This window comes from Canis lupus, chromosome 11 (genome assembly GCF_003254725.2).
Source record: "Canis lupus dingo isolate Sandy chromosome 11, ASM325472v2, whole genome shotgun sequence".
Classification (NCBI taxonomy): Eukaryota; Metazoa; Chordata; class Mammalia; order Carnivora; family Canidae; genus Canis; species Canis lupus.
Window position 1 is genome coordinate 19,522,938 of NC_064253.1, and position 15,828 is coordinate 19,538,765.

At 38.2% G+C, this 15,828-nt stretch overlaps 1 protein-coding gene across 6 annotated transcripts in view; it reads right to left on the reverse strand.

Moving 5' to 3' along the window:
- The window catches only part of MEIKIN (meiotic kinetochore factor), a 77,884-nt gene extending 62,369 nt beyond the window's left edge, over window positions 1-15,515 (reverse strand). For 2 of the 6 annotated variants that reach the window (XR_003129823.3, XR_003129828.3), the window contains exons 1-5: window positions 13,845-14,236; window positions 13,652-13,739; window positions 13,006-13,093; window positions 10,985-11,045; window positions 2,234-2,368 (exon numbers count right to left, since the gene is read on the reverse strand). Coding sequence is in view for 2 of the 6 variants with exons in the window: in XM_025432538.3 (XP_025288323.1) it covers window positions 2,234-2,368; window positions 10,985-11,045; window positions 13,006-13,093; window positions 13,652-13,739; window positions 13,845-13,977 (505 nt within the window). In the remaining 4 variants the exon portion in view is untranslated. Of the gene's footprint in view, window positions 1-2,233; window positions 2,369-10,984; window positions 11,046-13,005; window positions 13,094-13,651; window positions 13,740-13,844; window positions 14,238-14,812; window positions 14,908-15,248 lie in introns of those variants that run through there. The other 4 variants (XR_003129824.3, XR_003129827.3, XM_025432539.3 and 1 more) reach the window with 3 other exon arrangements.
- Between the last annotated feature and the right edge of the window lie 313 nt (window positions 15,516-15,828).

Sequence of the window (15,828 nt, forward strand, 5' to 3'; positions counted from 1 at the left end):
TGAAATCAAAAATTGTTGATTTTTTGTGTGGATGTTCTATTCATTATTGAAAGTGGGAGTAATGAATCCTCCATTACCATATGGATGCCTATTTCTGACTTTAGGTCTATCAGTGTTGATATGTCAGGTACTCTGATGTCAAGTGCATGCTTATTTATTATCATTATATGTTCCAGATTAATTGACCCTTTCATCATTATACGTGTTTGTCTATTATGATAGTTTTTGACTTAAAGTCTGTTTTATCTGATATAAATAGAACCAATTCTGCTCTCTTTTGGTTACCATTTGCACATTATAGCTTTTCCCATTGCTCCATTTTCAGACTACATTTGTCCTGCAATGTAAAAGGAGTCTTTTATAGACAGCATATAGTTGGACCTTGTTTTTTTTAATCCACTCAGCCATTCGTTGTCTTTGGGGAATTTAAACCATTCACATTTAAACTAATTGCTGATAGGGAAAGACTATTACTATTTTGTTAATTATTTCCTATCTTTTAGTTCTATTGCCCTTTTCCTCTCGTCATCTTCCTTTGTGTTTCATTTATTTCTTTTGATACTGATAGGCTTTTATTCCTATTTCTCTTTTGTGTTTTTTTTTAATTAATTTATTTTTTAGAGACAGCAGGGGAGAAAGGGCACAGAAAACAGACCCCGTGCTCAGTACAAAGCCCAATGTGGGGCTTGATCTCAGGACCCTGAGATCATGACCTAAGCTGAAATCAAGAGTCAGATGCTTAACCAACTAACTGCACCACCCAGGCACCCCAATCTTTTGTATATCTTCTATAATTATCTTCTATATAGTTACCATGGTGCTTATATAAAATTTTAACAATGTATTTTAAGCTCATAGAAACTTCAATCATATACAAAAACTCTATACTTTTACTTCTCCCTTTACACACTTTGTTACTAATGTTATAATTTACATCTTTTTATATTGTGTATCCATTAACATATTTCTATTATAGTTGTTTTAATACTTTAGTCTTTTAACTTTTATTCTGGAATTAAGTGATTTAAATACCACTGTTGCAGTATTAGGTATTTTGTACTTGTCTATAAACTTATTGGTAAGTTTTATACTTTCATATGTTTTGTGTTGCTATTTAGTCCTTTGTTTCAACTTGAAGAACTCCCTTTACCAATTTTTTTTTTGTAAGGTGGGTCTAGTAATTAAATTCTTCACCTTTTGTTTGTCTAGGAAACTCTCTTTTTTTTTTAATTTATTTTTTTATTATTTTTTTCTTCAAGCTTTTATTTCAAATACCTGGTGCTCATCAGGACAAGTGCACTCCTTAATCCCCATCACCTATTTAACCCATCCACCCACCCACCTTCCCTCTGGTAACCATCAGTTTATTCTCTATAGTTAAGAGTTTGTTTCTTCAAACTCTTTTGTTTCAAAATATCACATATCCTTGCTATTAACAGTGCCTAGTATCCTACAGTCCAGAGTTCCTGTGTTTTAAAACATCCCAAAGAATAAATCTCCATGTTTAATTTGAGTAAAAAGTAGTCAATACATCTTTCACATTTCAGACATATCTTTTTACAAGTATCAGTACAGCCAAATTGTGAGCATCTCTGGGATACTATCATGCAAACTGGCTTGTTTCTGGGGCATTCTCCTAATATCTTCATCCTTTTCTTATCTGGTAGCTTTTATTTATTTTTATTTTTTATTTATTCATGATAGACATAGAGAGAGAGAGAAAGGGATCCCTGGGTGGCGCAGCGGTTTGGTGCCTGCCTTTGGCCCAGGGCGCGATCCTGGAGTCCCGGGATCGAGTCCCGCATCGGGCTCCCAGCATGGAGCCTGCTTCTCCCTCTGCCTGTGTCTCTGCCTCTCTCTCTCTCTCTCTCTCTCTCTCTGTGACTATCATAAATAAATAAAAATTAAAAAGAGAGAGAGAAAGACACACACAGGCAGAGGGAGAAGCAGGCTCCATGCTGGGAGCCCGACGCGGGATTCGATCCGGGACTCCAGGATCGCGCCCTGGGCCAAAGGCAGGTGCCAAACCGCTGCGCCACCCAGGGATCTCTCTGGTAGCTTTTGATGTATAGTCCTATGTGATTAAGCACAGAGTATAGTAGTGGGCAGGGGAGGAGGTTTTGGTGAAGAAAACAAGCACACCTTCTCAAAAGGAACATTACTCATTGGAGGATTTGTGGAAAAAGGAACAATTTCTATATGAGTCAGCTTTAGGTTGAAATTATTTTCTTACCTAAATAATCTGATCCTCTGAAGAGTTCAGGTGATGGAAAACTACTTAAACTCTCTTCAAAACTCTTGTATTCTGTGTAAGAGTCTGTCAATGAATAGCTTGGAAAAGAACTAGAAATATGCTGCGAAGTTAGTCCTATAGAATAAACAGAAAGTGAAATGTTTCAATAGTAAACAGATTCAAAATCCTAGAAATTCCTATTTGTAGTAACATACATGCAGTTATATAGAGAGAATGTAAAACTATTTATACAAACAACTGAAAACGCATACTACTATATACCACTGTAACTTCAACCTTAGAAAATAATTCTGATTTTGATGTAAAGGAAGCATTATAATCTTTTTCCATTGCTTTCCTAAGTTTGTAATTTATTCCTTCCCTTCTTTGGTTCAATTGTGATTTTTTACCCCCAAACTCAAGTTTTATATATAAGTAACCCACTAATAGTAAACTAACTAGCTAAGAAGAAAAAGTCTTCTAGTTATTCCATTTAAAAAACAATGAGTTTAAACATAGACAAATAGATCAAAGGAATTCAAGAGAAAGCCCAGAAATAGCCCTCAAACTTATATGAGCAATTGATTTTTTTACCAAGATGCAAAGGCAATTCAGTGGAGAAAGGACACTGTTTTAAACAAATTATCTTGAAGCAACTACATATCTATTATGCAAACGCAAAACAAAAAATTTGCACTCATATCTTCCATCACATAAAAAATTAACTCTAAATGAGTCATTGACATAAATGTAAATCATAAAACTACAAAGGTCCTAGGAAAAAAAAGGAGAAAATCTTCACGACACTGAGGTAGGCAAAGATTTCTTATAATACTAAGAGGATGATTCATAATATAATAGTAGTGATAATTAGACTTGATCAAATTTTAAAACTTCATTTTGAAAGACACTGTTAAGATGAAAGGATAAGCCACAGATTAAGAGAAAATATTTGCAAATGGGTTGGCATCTAGAATATAAATAACCCTGAGGGATCCCTGGGTGGCGCAGCGGTATGGCACCTGCCTTTGGCCCAGGGCGCGATCCTGGAGACCCGGGATCGAATCCCACGTCTGGCTCCCGGTGCATGGAGCCTGCTTCTCCCTCTGCCTGTGTCTCTGCCTCTCTCTCTCTCTCTCTGTGTGACTATCATAAATTAAATAAATAAATAACCCTGAAAATTCAATAATAATAATAAAAAAACCTCTCAATAAGAGGCAAAATATTTGAACAGAGAATCTCTCAGACTAAGGGGTCCGAAAGTTATCCCTCTGAGAATGTACAGTGAAGAACTTTCAAATAAATGACAGGGATAGAAATTAATACCAAAAGTTAAGAAACAGGTTTAATAAGAAAAGGGAAAACATAGCCTGCTCCAGTCAGCATTTATTAAACACTTTCAACTGAAAAAATATATGTTAACACTAAATAAAAATTGACAGGGTGGGGGTTAAGGGATAAAAGGAGAGCATGACTCTGATAAATTTATTTCTCCTGCCCAGGGGCTGACTTACAGCCTATCTCTCCTCATCCATTACCTACCTGAGGCACAACTCTGTCCTTCTCACTCTGACCTCACCACATCTTTCTCTTCCACTCCAATCCTATCCTTAAAGTTGACAATGATTTCCTATCTGGCCTCATCTTCTAGCCACCACTCAGCACTTAAATTGATTGACCCAATCTAACCTCCTCTTCACCACATCAGATGTCAGAGGTAGGTTATCCCTCTGAGTTCTTTTCCTTCCCCTACTCCAAGCACCCTACAGTGTCTTGGCCTCGTCCTTACTACTTTTTAGTCTTCTCACTTTTTCATCCTCCCACCACCATGTGTGGTTACATCTCTCTTGCCTTCTAGCTTTCAAAATTCCATGAATACCACACACTACTGTAGAGCCATCCCTCACACCAAATCCCAGAATTCAAGTCAGGCTCAGAAATTAGGAAAATTGGGCAGTCCGGGTGGCTCAGTGATTTAGCGCTGCCTTCAGCCCAGGGCCTGATCCTGGGGATCCAGGATCGAGTCCCACATCAAGCTCCCTGCATGGAGCCTGCTTCTCCCTCTGCCTGTGTCTCTGCCTCTCTCTCTCTCTCTCTCTCTCATGACTAAATAAATTAAAAAAATTTTTTTTAAAAAGGAAATTAGGAAAATCCCATACTCACCATCTGGATAGTAGGGTAGAGAAAAGAATAAATAAATATTCATGATTATAGCAGTGGAAGGTTGTTCCTAGAGCCACAAGTTAGAAATGTAAATGCATTTAAAGTTATATTCATACCACATTATATGGTCTCATTCATTCAGGGCATATAAAATATAGTGAAAGAGATTAAAGGGGAAAGGAGAGAAAATGAGTGGGAAATATCAGAGAGGGTGACAGAACATGAGAGATTCCTAACTCTGGGAAACAAGCAAGGTGTAGTGGAAGGGGAGGTGGGCGAGGGGGTTAGGGTGACTGGATGACGGGCACTGAGGGGGGTAATTGACGGGATGAGCACTGGGTGTTATGCTATATGTTGGCAAATCAAACTCCAATAAAAAATATACAAAAAATAAAGTTATATTTATATCAAATTATACTATATACTTTTATAAAATCAAATTGTTCTACAAGGCTGGTAATAAAAACAGCAACATCTTGTCTAATACCACCCCAATAATTCCCTAATATACAGAAACAACTACTTTCAACTTTATTGTTTCTTCTAATACCCCCCTTTATATTTCTAAATTAAAATTTATTCAGCAATTCTATTATTATGAATGCTCAAATAATTTATACCTAAGCTATGTACTATGAGCTATATTCAGACCTTTTTGCTACAAGTTGGTTTATTTCAGCTATTGATTATCCCATTTTAAAATTAGTTTTCCAAGTACCTATCAGAATTTTATCCCAAATACTTGCTAAAGTATCAATCTCTTCTCAATAAAAATTCCAAGTTATCAGTTCCTTTTTTTTCTTCTTTCTTCAAATTCTCATTCCCTCTTTCTCTTCTTTCCTTCTTTTTTTTCTAAAGAAGTATTGCTATTGGAGATCTCAATATGCTTGCTCAAATTCAGACTTCTTGTCCTCTAGATGAGCTGCACAAGTGTCTTCTTGGAATTAGCCTAAGAAATTCTTTCACATATTGCTTGTATTGGAGCCTCTGATTTCAAGATACTCTAATTTCTTATTTCTTCTCTAGTTTTGTTGGAGTATCTCCTTTGTTTCCTGGGAAAAGGTAGAAGATCTGTCTAAAAATGTCTTTATACTATCTTCACACTCGAGTGTTTTGGCAGAGTATTCTAGATTAATGTATTAAAACAAATTATCGCTGAGTGAAGTAAGCCAGTCGGAGAAGGACAAACATTATATGTTCTCATCCATTTGGGGAATATAAATAATAGTGAAAGGGAATATAAGGGAAGGGGGAAGAAATGTGTGGGAAATATCAGAAAGGGAGACAGAACGTAAAGACTGCTAACTCTGGGAAACGAACTAGGGGTGGTAGAAGGGGAGGAGGGCGGGGGGTGGGAGTGAATGGGTGACGGGCACTGGGGGTTATTCTGTATGTTAGTAAATTGAACACCAATAAAAAATAAATTAAAAAAAATAAAATAAAATAAAAAAATAAAAATAAAACAAATTATCCCATTTTATAATATTTAACAAATTTAAACTTCACTGCTGTCTCTTCCCCTTCTGTCCCACATCTGGGCAAGCTGATAAGAAAGTCCTGATATTCCATCTTTTGGCAATGGCTACAAGGTAAAAACCATGTCTAGGAAACCTCATTCTGGCTCCACTTAACCACCCCCCACCCCACCCGGTTTCTTCTCCCTGCTCTCTCAAGCCATTTTCAGTCCTATTCAAGAGATGCTCTTCTCTTTAGAAAGCTTCATTATATGAGCAACAAACCTTTCCCTACCCTCTTGCTTATATGGATGACATCACCAATCTTGAAATATGAACCAAATTTTGGCTGCAGATCCATTCTATCTCTGAAATCAGTTTGCTTCAGAGTTTTAAATGCATTTTCCTACCATGTTCTAGCTTCTGGAGTTGCTTTTAGAAACTCAATGTTATTCATATTGTTCATTGTTTATTTGTAATCAACAATTTTTTTTCTGGAAGACTGAAGGATTTCTCTCTTTATCCTGAGGATTTTAAGTCACATTGTATTGTGCCTTGATATGGGTCTTTTTTCATTCGTTGTAATGGGCAGTTGATAGGTTCTTTTGTTATATATACGCATGATCATTTTTTATTCTAGAAAAATTTCTAGCTTTATGTGTTTAATAATTTCCTTTCTGTTTATAATGTCTAGAACTACAATTTCTCAGATGTTAGAATGTCTGAACTCATTTTTCTTTTTAAAACAGCATATAATACATTGCATACAATACAATTCATATTCCATAAATCTCCACCTTTTAAAGTATACAATTTAGCTATTTTTAGTATACTCACAGAATTATGTCACCACTGCCATTATTTTTATCTTTTAATGTTTATTCAATTTTTGGAATATTTCCTTAAATTCATCATTCAATCCTAAACATCCTAGAATGTTTTATTTCTGACTTCGTATTTTTATTTTTTAAGAATACGTTCTGTTCTCTAAGTGCTCCTTTTCATAGTACCTTGTACTCATTTCATGGATACATAGTTTCATTATGTTCAGGATTATTATTATTTTATTATCCCGAGGATAATGAAAACATGGTTTTTAAAATTTTTCGTTTCTTTGCAATGTCTATGTCCTTCAAGCTTCTTTTGTTTAGGTATCATTTATTTAATGATCATTTAAAAGCTTTCATTAAATGCCCTGTAATTCTTTTTTTTTTTTTTTTTTTTAAATATTTTTTTCTTTATTTATTTATGATAGTCACACAGAGAGAGAGAGAGAGGCAGAGACACAGGCAGAGGGAGAAGCAGGCTCCATGCACCGGGAGCCCGACGTGGGATTCGATCCCGGGTCTCCAGGATCGCGCCCTGGGCCAAAGGCAGGCGCCAAACCGCTGCGCCACCCAGGGATCCCGCCCTGTAATTCTTGAATGTTCAAGAATGAGGCACTAAACAGCAATTGGAAACTCTAAATTCATGAGTGGGGTTTAGGAAATATTGGGCTTCACTGATGGGTATTTAGATAGGGAGCAGGGCATTACTGCTAGAATATAGGTCTCCTTCTGAGCAGAGAAGACTACAAAAGAGAATCCTCCACTCTCCTAGTTGGGGAGTATTTTCCTGAGTGGGGTAAGGTGGGATAAGGGGCCTGAAAGTTACCCAGGTATACAAACTTAATTCCCTTCCCTCACCTCTGCACCCTTCTACTTATCAATACAGCAGTGCTGAGTCCAGATCCTCTGCTTCAAAGTATCTGGACTGCCAGCGTGGGAAAAAGTCGTTGCTTGACAACACAGTGTTGGGGAAGGGATCAGAGCATCTAATCATTAATTTAAAGACTTCCAAAAATCCTCCTATTTTCAACACTATCTGTACTCATTTCTTCAGGAATGTATGATGACTCTAATTCCTGAAACTATAGCCTCAATCAGTTTATTTCTTTGCTGGTCCTTACTCTAGTCATCTAGCTTTCAATTTTTTTTCTTTTCTTTTCTTTTCTTTTCTTTTCTTTTCTTTTCTTTTCTTTCTTTTCTTTTCTTTCTTTCTTTCTTCCTCTTCTTTCTTTTCTTTTCTTTTCTTTTTTCTGTTAGGCCAAATATAACTTACTCATCTACCTTCCATATTCTAAATTTTGTTGGTTACTTCTTGTCAGCCAAGGTGTCTTCTCTTTTTCTCTACCTTGTGGCTTCATGCTCTTTTTATCCTTTAATTGATAATTTAGTGATGTTTCAAAAGGGAGAAGTAAATGTCTATGTTCAATCTTCCATCCTAAATATAAAGTCCTGAATTAATTTTCATCATGTTGCAAAATTATTACATTCCAAGGCAGAATTAAAACAGTTACTTACATATTAAATGGAATTCTGTAGGCTTTTAAAAACCTAATCATCTACATTTTATTATGGGAAAAAAAGAATTCCAGGTTTCAAATATCAATCAACAAATGACACCTTAGAATACAACCAGTTTGCAAATTGGACACAGTCCATTTTCTATTTCCTTCTATCTTTTACACATCAACTTGATAAATCTAGTAACCAAGGACATATATTATGTATTTAAACTATAATTTAAGAAAATAATAATTATGGTTAAATAGGTTATTTTCTCTAAACAGCATATAAAACTCATTCAACAAGCATTTGAAATTATATCATGTCCCAAACATGGGCATAAAAGGTAAGGCTTATTCTCAATGGCTGTAGAGCCAAGAGTAACAAAAGCAATAATACTGTTGTTTTGAGTCCTAACAGAAGTATACAAAGAGTACCACAGAATTCCCAGGAAAGAACAAATTCATGTAGGAAGAGAAAACTCTGCTTAGGAGAACTTCCCAGTAGAGACAGCATCTGATTTTTTTTTCTTAAAGAACAAGTAGAAGTTAAACAGGTAAAGAGGGGAGAGGGCAGGAGACACATTTGTTGAGCACATCTCTTATTCTTTTGTACTATATTCTAAGAAATGTTCCTATATTCTATTTTCTAGCTATTTAATTTGATTTTGAGCTGAACTCATTTTAACATTCAGATCATTTAATGAGGTTTTAAATTTGATGATATTTTTAGTTTCTGGGGACTATAATTTTTGTTAAAGCAGACAGTTATATTATAGATCCAGTGGCCTCTTGTCTTTAAAGAGATATTTAAAGTTTTTCACTATTTCTCCATTTGTTATTGTTTGCTCCATTTATTGCCTCTCTTCCATGCCACTGCTTTATTCAAAGGTTTGGCTGCTCCTGGTTGTTCTCTACTTAAGAAGCTTTACTTGTATAGCAGTGCATATAAATTCTGAAACAGCAGCCTACTTCTGGAGATTTTTAGAAGAGTGATGAGACATTCTGAGAACCTATGTTCTGCATGATGATATCTTCTTGTATTTTCTGAGTACTGTAGGTTACTTGGGGCACTGTCCTAATTGGCTAATGTATATACTACAAGATTCCATTATCAGAAATCCCACTTCAGAGAGCCATACTATATCTCTATCCTGGGGTTAACAAGCATAAGCATAATCTATCTCTTTTACCTTTTTCTCCCTCTGCTACCCTTGTGGCAATCTGTATCTACTTCAGACTCTCTTCTGCTTCTCACTCCAGCCCCAAAATCGACACTTATGAGCCAAACCCTTAGTTCACTTTGTTTAGGAGTAGTTCCCAGGGTTTATCCTGGCAGCAAGTATTGTAGCTGTCAACATTTCCAATGTAAGAAAGGGATGAGAAGGAACCAGGCCACGTAGTGGCAGAATGTAGTGTTTAATTCATAACCTTGACAATTCCTTCAGGGTCCTTTTATTATAGTAGTTTGTGTGTGCATGTGTGTGGAGTGTGTGTGTGTGTGTGTTTGTATTTATTGAACAACTGTTTCAAATGTCTCTAGAGCTATTCTTAACTCCGCAGTGGTTTTTCTCTGCTCTTCAAATATTCAGCAATCTGATCTCATCTGGGGTTTTTTTTTAGATTTTATTTATTTATTCATGAGAGACACAGAGAGAGACAGAGATACAGGCAGAGGGAGAAGCAGGCTCCCGGCAGGGAGCCTGATGAGGGACTTGATCCCAAGTCCCCAGGATCACGCCCTGGACCGAAGGCAGCACTAAACCGCCAAGCCACCCAGGGATCCCTGATTTCATCTGGTTTTAAGAATCCCTCAGTATTTCTGGTGTGCTGATGGAATCCTTTCTTGTTTTTAAATATAACTTCAATTACACCAATATGTAAATGGCTCATAAATTTCTATCAGCAGCCCTCCATATCCAACTGCCTATTTGGCATTCTACTTAGTCATCTTAAAAGTACTCATAATATATTAAAGACATAACTTATGATCCTTCCCTCAAGCAAGATTTTTTTTTTAAAATGATACCACCTTACATCCAGTTACACAAGCCTGAAACAGATCTCTTTGATTTTGATCCCTCCATCTCCTTCATTCTTCATTTGCCATATTCTGGCAGTTTCAGTTCCTAAAATAGTCATGAGCTATGCCCACTTCTTTCCATATATATCCTATGTCTTATTTTAGTACAAAGTGCCATCAATTCTCCCCTAAACTACTGTAATAACCTCCCATCTGGTCTATTTGCATCCATTCATGCTTCTTTCCACACCACAGCCAAGGTGATCATATATTTTCCTAAGTAAAAGACTTCAGTGGCTTCTTGCTGCTCCAAATACAAACACCAATATCTTTGGCATTTCCCCCTCCTCTCTGTACCACAGCCACACTGGCTTTCTTTCAGTTCACTGAACACATAAGTCTTAGTCCCATATTAGGGTCTTTGCACATGCCGTTCCCTCTGTCTGGATGGTTCTTAACTCAGTTAATTTGCAAGGTATTTTCTCCTTTTCTTCCTATCTCAATTCATTTGCTGTTCTCTCATGGAAGCCTTCTCTAAATTCTCCAATTAAACCCAATTAGTTATACTCAACTCAATCTCTTTTGTAGTATTTATCTCAATTTTGATTTACTGGTGTGTTCTTGAAGGCTTTGAGGATGAGGTCCATTGTAAAGGCAGAAGGATTCACCTTGAACTAGAAGAAAGACCCCTCTTCCACTGAGATGGGAAGATGAGGCAAAAATCTAGATGGACGCTTATATTTGTAAGAAACAAAGCTGAGGGAGTTCACATCTGACAGTCTTACCTGATATTAGCTCACTATTGGATGAACTACTGTCAACCTGGAGGTCATCAGGCACTGACTCCTAAGGGAAATAAGAATTAAAAATATAACACAAATTATGGGACTGAATATTTTCATATTATACTGTTTTATCATGTTGATTTGGTTATTTTGATAGAGAAAAACTAATATCAACTTTGTGTGTCAGTTTCATATGCAATAGATTCTTTCAGCCTACTGATCACAGACATGATCTGATATTTAATATTAAATTAAAAAGTAAAGTAAAAAAATAAATTAATTAATTAATTAATTAAAAAGTAAATACTAAAATATAATAATGTGGACATATCTACAGAGTCAGCAATATGCTATCAACTACCTACTGTGGGATAAACCAGCAACCAGAAGTTAAAAGTGAATATTCTTCTGATCTCCTAGGTAAAAAGGGCTTTTCTTTCTCTAAATATGAAAGCAAAAGAAATCACAAGACTGATAAGTCTAAAATACCAGAAATATGATCAAAGGCAAACACAAAAATATAAAAATATTCGTTATACATGTGTGTAAAAGAGTAATTATCTTCAACATATAATGAATAAGCAGTTCACAGAAAAAGAAACAAATGGCTAATAAAATGACGGAAGGAAGTGTTTACTAACATTCAGAGAAATGAAATATCAAATAACAGGCTACTTTTCATCTTTCAAATATATGTATTTTTTAAGTATCAGGTAAAATGGTGCCAAGTGGCCAACACAAATCAGAAACTTTATTTTTTTTTTTAAATTTTTATTTATTTATGATAGTCACACAGAGAGAGAGAGAGAGGCACAGACATAGGCAGAGGGAGAAGCAGGCTCCATGCACCGGGAGCCTGACGTGGGATTCGATCCCCGGTCTCCAAGATCGCGCCCCGGGCCAAAGGCAGGCGATAAACCGCTGCGCCACCCAGGGATCCCTTTTTTTTTTTTTTTTTTTAATTTTTATTTAACAAATCAGAAACTTTAAACACGATCCAACCCCTGATTCACTACAAAGTTATTTGCCTTAGGATAACAATTTTAAGGTACACAAAAACTTCTGTGGTACAATGTCCACTGATATCTAAAATGGCAAAACCTGGGAAACAATCTCAATCCTCCAACCCCAGGAAAATAGTTATATAAATTACCGTATATCTATCTTTAAGACAAAAAGCACTATGCAGACATTAAAAATCATATTTTTGAAGACCATTTAATGTTAGAGGAATATACAATAAAGATAAAATTTTCTAAATTGAAAAAAAGGCACAGAAAAAAGCAATGTAAAGAAATACATAAAAACTAGAAGAAACTTTTTAAACTTTTTTTTTTTTTTGCATATTCTGAATCATCTACAAGGAACACTTAACACTGTTAAAAATCTGGAGTAAAATCCTTTTGAATAAATGCCTTTTGTTGGAACTGCCCACCCCCAAAACACATGTTTTAGAGAGATATGTAAGCTAAAGCACTGGAACACGACTATTTAATGCTAATGATAGATGAGTCACAAGCAATTTTTAAAATCTGAGTTTCTCCAAACTACTGCTATATATCTTTAAAATATTATATGGAATCCATATTACATACAGTAGACCAGGAAGTTCTATAATATTCTGATGATAATAAACAGTTTCTAGTTGTTAATGGAAAGTCAAATGAGAATGAAAATGGTTTTTAAATGGTTTAAGTGCTATTAAACATTGGGGAGTTACCAAGAAAACTTAAATATACCTGTTTCATAGAAAATTAGTCACTAATGGGCATTTCTCAAATTTTTGTCGAGGGAAACTAAAAAAGAAATATATATATATGTATATATATGGCTATGAATCCACAGAATCAGAAATTCAAGGCCCTATCTAAAGAGAAAACACCAACGTTTATAAAAACGCTAGGAAGCTATGTAGTCTTTACTGAACAAAAACCTTATTGTACTTTAATCTGAAGGCACATTGGTTACCGGTTGGTCTCTGCTTTAAGTATATCAAAGGTCCATACAAGGAACATACATACACTCAATGGTGCAGTCTTCTCATCCGCGGGCTCTTCATTAGTGATATTTTCTTGCAGGCTTTTCTGTCCTGTAACTCTTAACGGAGTGCTAGGCAAACAAACAACACAATTAATTTTTCATGGTGTGGACTTGGCTCTCCGCGTCTCTGTTCACAGTTCACACTGGAACCTTAAAGGCTATTTGGGGACATCATTAAGAAAAAGTAAAGACCCCAGTGGACTAACTTGTACCCAGTACTTGCTGATGGTATGAATGCTTTCCTGAAGGTTTTATCTCACTTGCTTTTAAGTAACTTGGCAAAACTGCTCTTAAGAAAAATTAATAAATCTTTCCGAGGGCACCTGGGTGGCTCAGTCAGTTGAGCTCCCACTAGAGATTTCGGCTGAGGTCGTGATCTCATGGGTCCTGAGATCAAGCCGCATTCCCCAGGGCGTCGGCTTGGGATTCGCTCTCCCTGGGCCTGCTCTCTCGCTCGCCTTCTGTCTCAAATAATTTCTGGGTCTATGTTCTGAGAGGAGCCAACTCGTCAAGAGCGTTCCACCTATCTTCTTCCTTGACTCTTAGAATGAGAGGCTCCAGGCAGAAAATGAGGACGTAAGTTTCGAGGAGGCAGAAGGCCCGGGCCTGGCACTAGCGGCTACGCACCTCCGCGGCCTAGGGCCGCCACCTCCCCGCCCACTGCACTCGGCCTTCTCCGAGATCTTCTGCAAACGGTGCATTTTCCCCTTCAGGCCTGAGAAAAGACGACATATTTCAGGGCAAAGCCTGGAGGCGCGCTTGCCGCCCTTGAGTGTCTGTGGGCCAAGACCTCGTCACCGGCCTCCCAGCTGGGGCTTACGGCGCGCGGAGTGCCTTCTGCCTGGAACCGGGGGAGGCTCTGCCTTCGCGGTGGGGCCTTGGTCCGGTGTTGGGGTTAGGTTGAGCCTCTGGCCGGCCCGCTTCTTGCGGGTATAGACCTGCAGCGACCACATTGCCACCTCGCCCCCAAGGCCTCGGGACCTTGGCCCCCCACAGCCTGTCCCTTCGCCTTCCTGAGGACACGAGCTACAGTCAGAGTGCGCCACCGTCCAGGCAGTGTCGCTGCCTGCGGAGCAATAGGAGAGGAACGGCGGGCAAAGAGAAGCAGAAAGCCCACAGCGCCGGTGCCCGACTGACTGAAGCCGCTCGCAGGACTCCCGCCCTTTTTTTAATCGCTACCAAACCGCGCGATGGCTTCTGGGAAACGGCGTAACGAGGAGGAGACTCCGCCCCCCTGGAGGCCGCCCCGCCCCCTCGGAGACGCGGCGTTCGGGGGTTTGAGGGTGGGCTCGAGTGGTTGCAGGACCAGGGGCGCAGGCTCCGTCCTCTCTGTGCGGAAGGGAAGCGTGTGCGGAGAAGCCATTTAATTCTCCAGAAGGTTGCTCCTTTCTCATTCTTTCCTTAGTGTGATGGGCCCGTCACGCGTACGCTAGTGGTGGCCCGGCCCCTCGTAACATTGCAGTGACCCTTGGTAAGGGAGTTCAGGTGTTCAAACGTAGGGCCTCGAGCCGAGGGAGAGGGACTGGGGAGAAGGATGGAGGCTGTCACCGGACTCAGTGCCCAAAGGTCAGCCGGGAACGAAAGCACATTAGTCCAATGGGGAATATCCTGAGCAATCAGCTTCAGTCGCAGGCCCACCAATATACGACGGGAGGGGGGCGCTGAGCATTCAAAGATCTTGGTTCCACGATATTTCTTTTTAAGGAAAGCAGAATCCCTTAGCCCCTGCCCAGGAGCTATCTCCTGGACATCGGGGCAGCCTTATGACCAAGGGAGAGAATTTCTTACCTCTTGGGGCTCAGCTAGTTTGCTCTGCCTCATTGCAGGGAAGTAGGAATGGCCTCGCTCTCTCCATACACCCTGGATGAACCATCTGGCTGCATCTGATAAACATATTGTGCACATAATAACCATTTTCCTATTTTTAAAAATGACATTTCACAACATTAAAAAAATACATTTGTAGAAATAAAATTACAAAAACTTAAAGGACTTTTTTTGTGATATTCCAATATTGTATGTGTGACTATAGCACACATGCAGCCACAATATTTTCAAAATGAAATCACTCTGGATTTTTTTAAATTTAAAATATGCTCATAGAAAGTCATGACAGTTGATTCAATATGTAATTAATCATTAAAACTTAGCTTTGTAAAGAGCAGAAGGTGATTATCCTTACCTAATTAGATATAATGCTTTGAATCCCTGAATCAATACTTACCCAGCACCTTACTCTGTATTAGACGTTGTGGTAGGTCCTGGGGATACAGAGGTGTGTTAGAAACAGTCCTCCCGTCTAGGATCTCATAGTGGTGTTGCAGTGCAAAGCAATTATCATATTTCAACCTCCTTTTCTTGAGTCATATCCATAATATGCTCACAGACAGTCTCTAGTTTACAAGTCAGGTCTCCAGGCTCTCCTTTTTCCCTTTGAGGGGCTGTTGTGAAAAAAACTTGGAGTTCTTAAATGACCTGTGGGAGGTCTGGGTCCTTCCATGCCCTACACCTAGAAATGGAAGAAACAATGAAAAAGGAAAGCAGCTTAAAGCAAAAGCTGATCTGTGCTTTGGTGACCCTATGCCCTACAGGTCTGTCTCACTCTACTGTGGGAGGTCTGGGTCCTTCCATGCCCTACACCTAGAAATGGAAGAAACAATGAAAAAAGAAAGCAGCTTAAAGCAAAAGCTGATCTGTGCTTTGGTGACCCTATGCCCTACAGGTCTGTCTCACTCTACTGATCTGCATTTACTGAAATGCCATCAAGTAAAGATTTATGGGAGTTGATGCATAGGGTTTCAAAA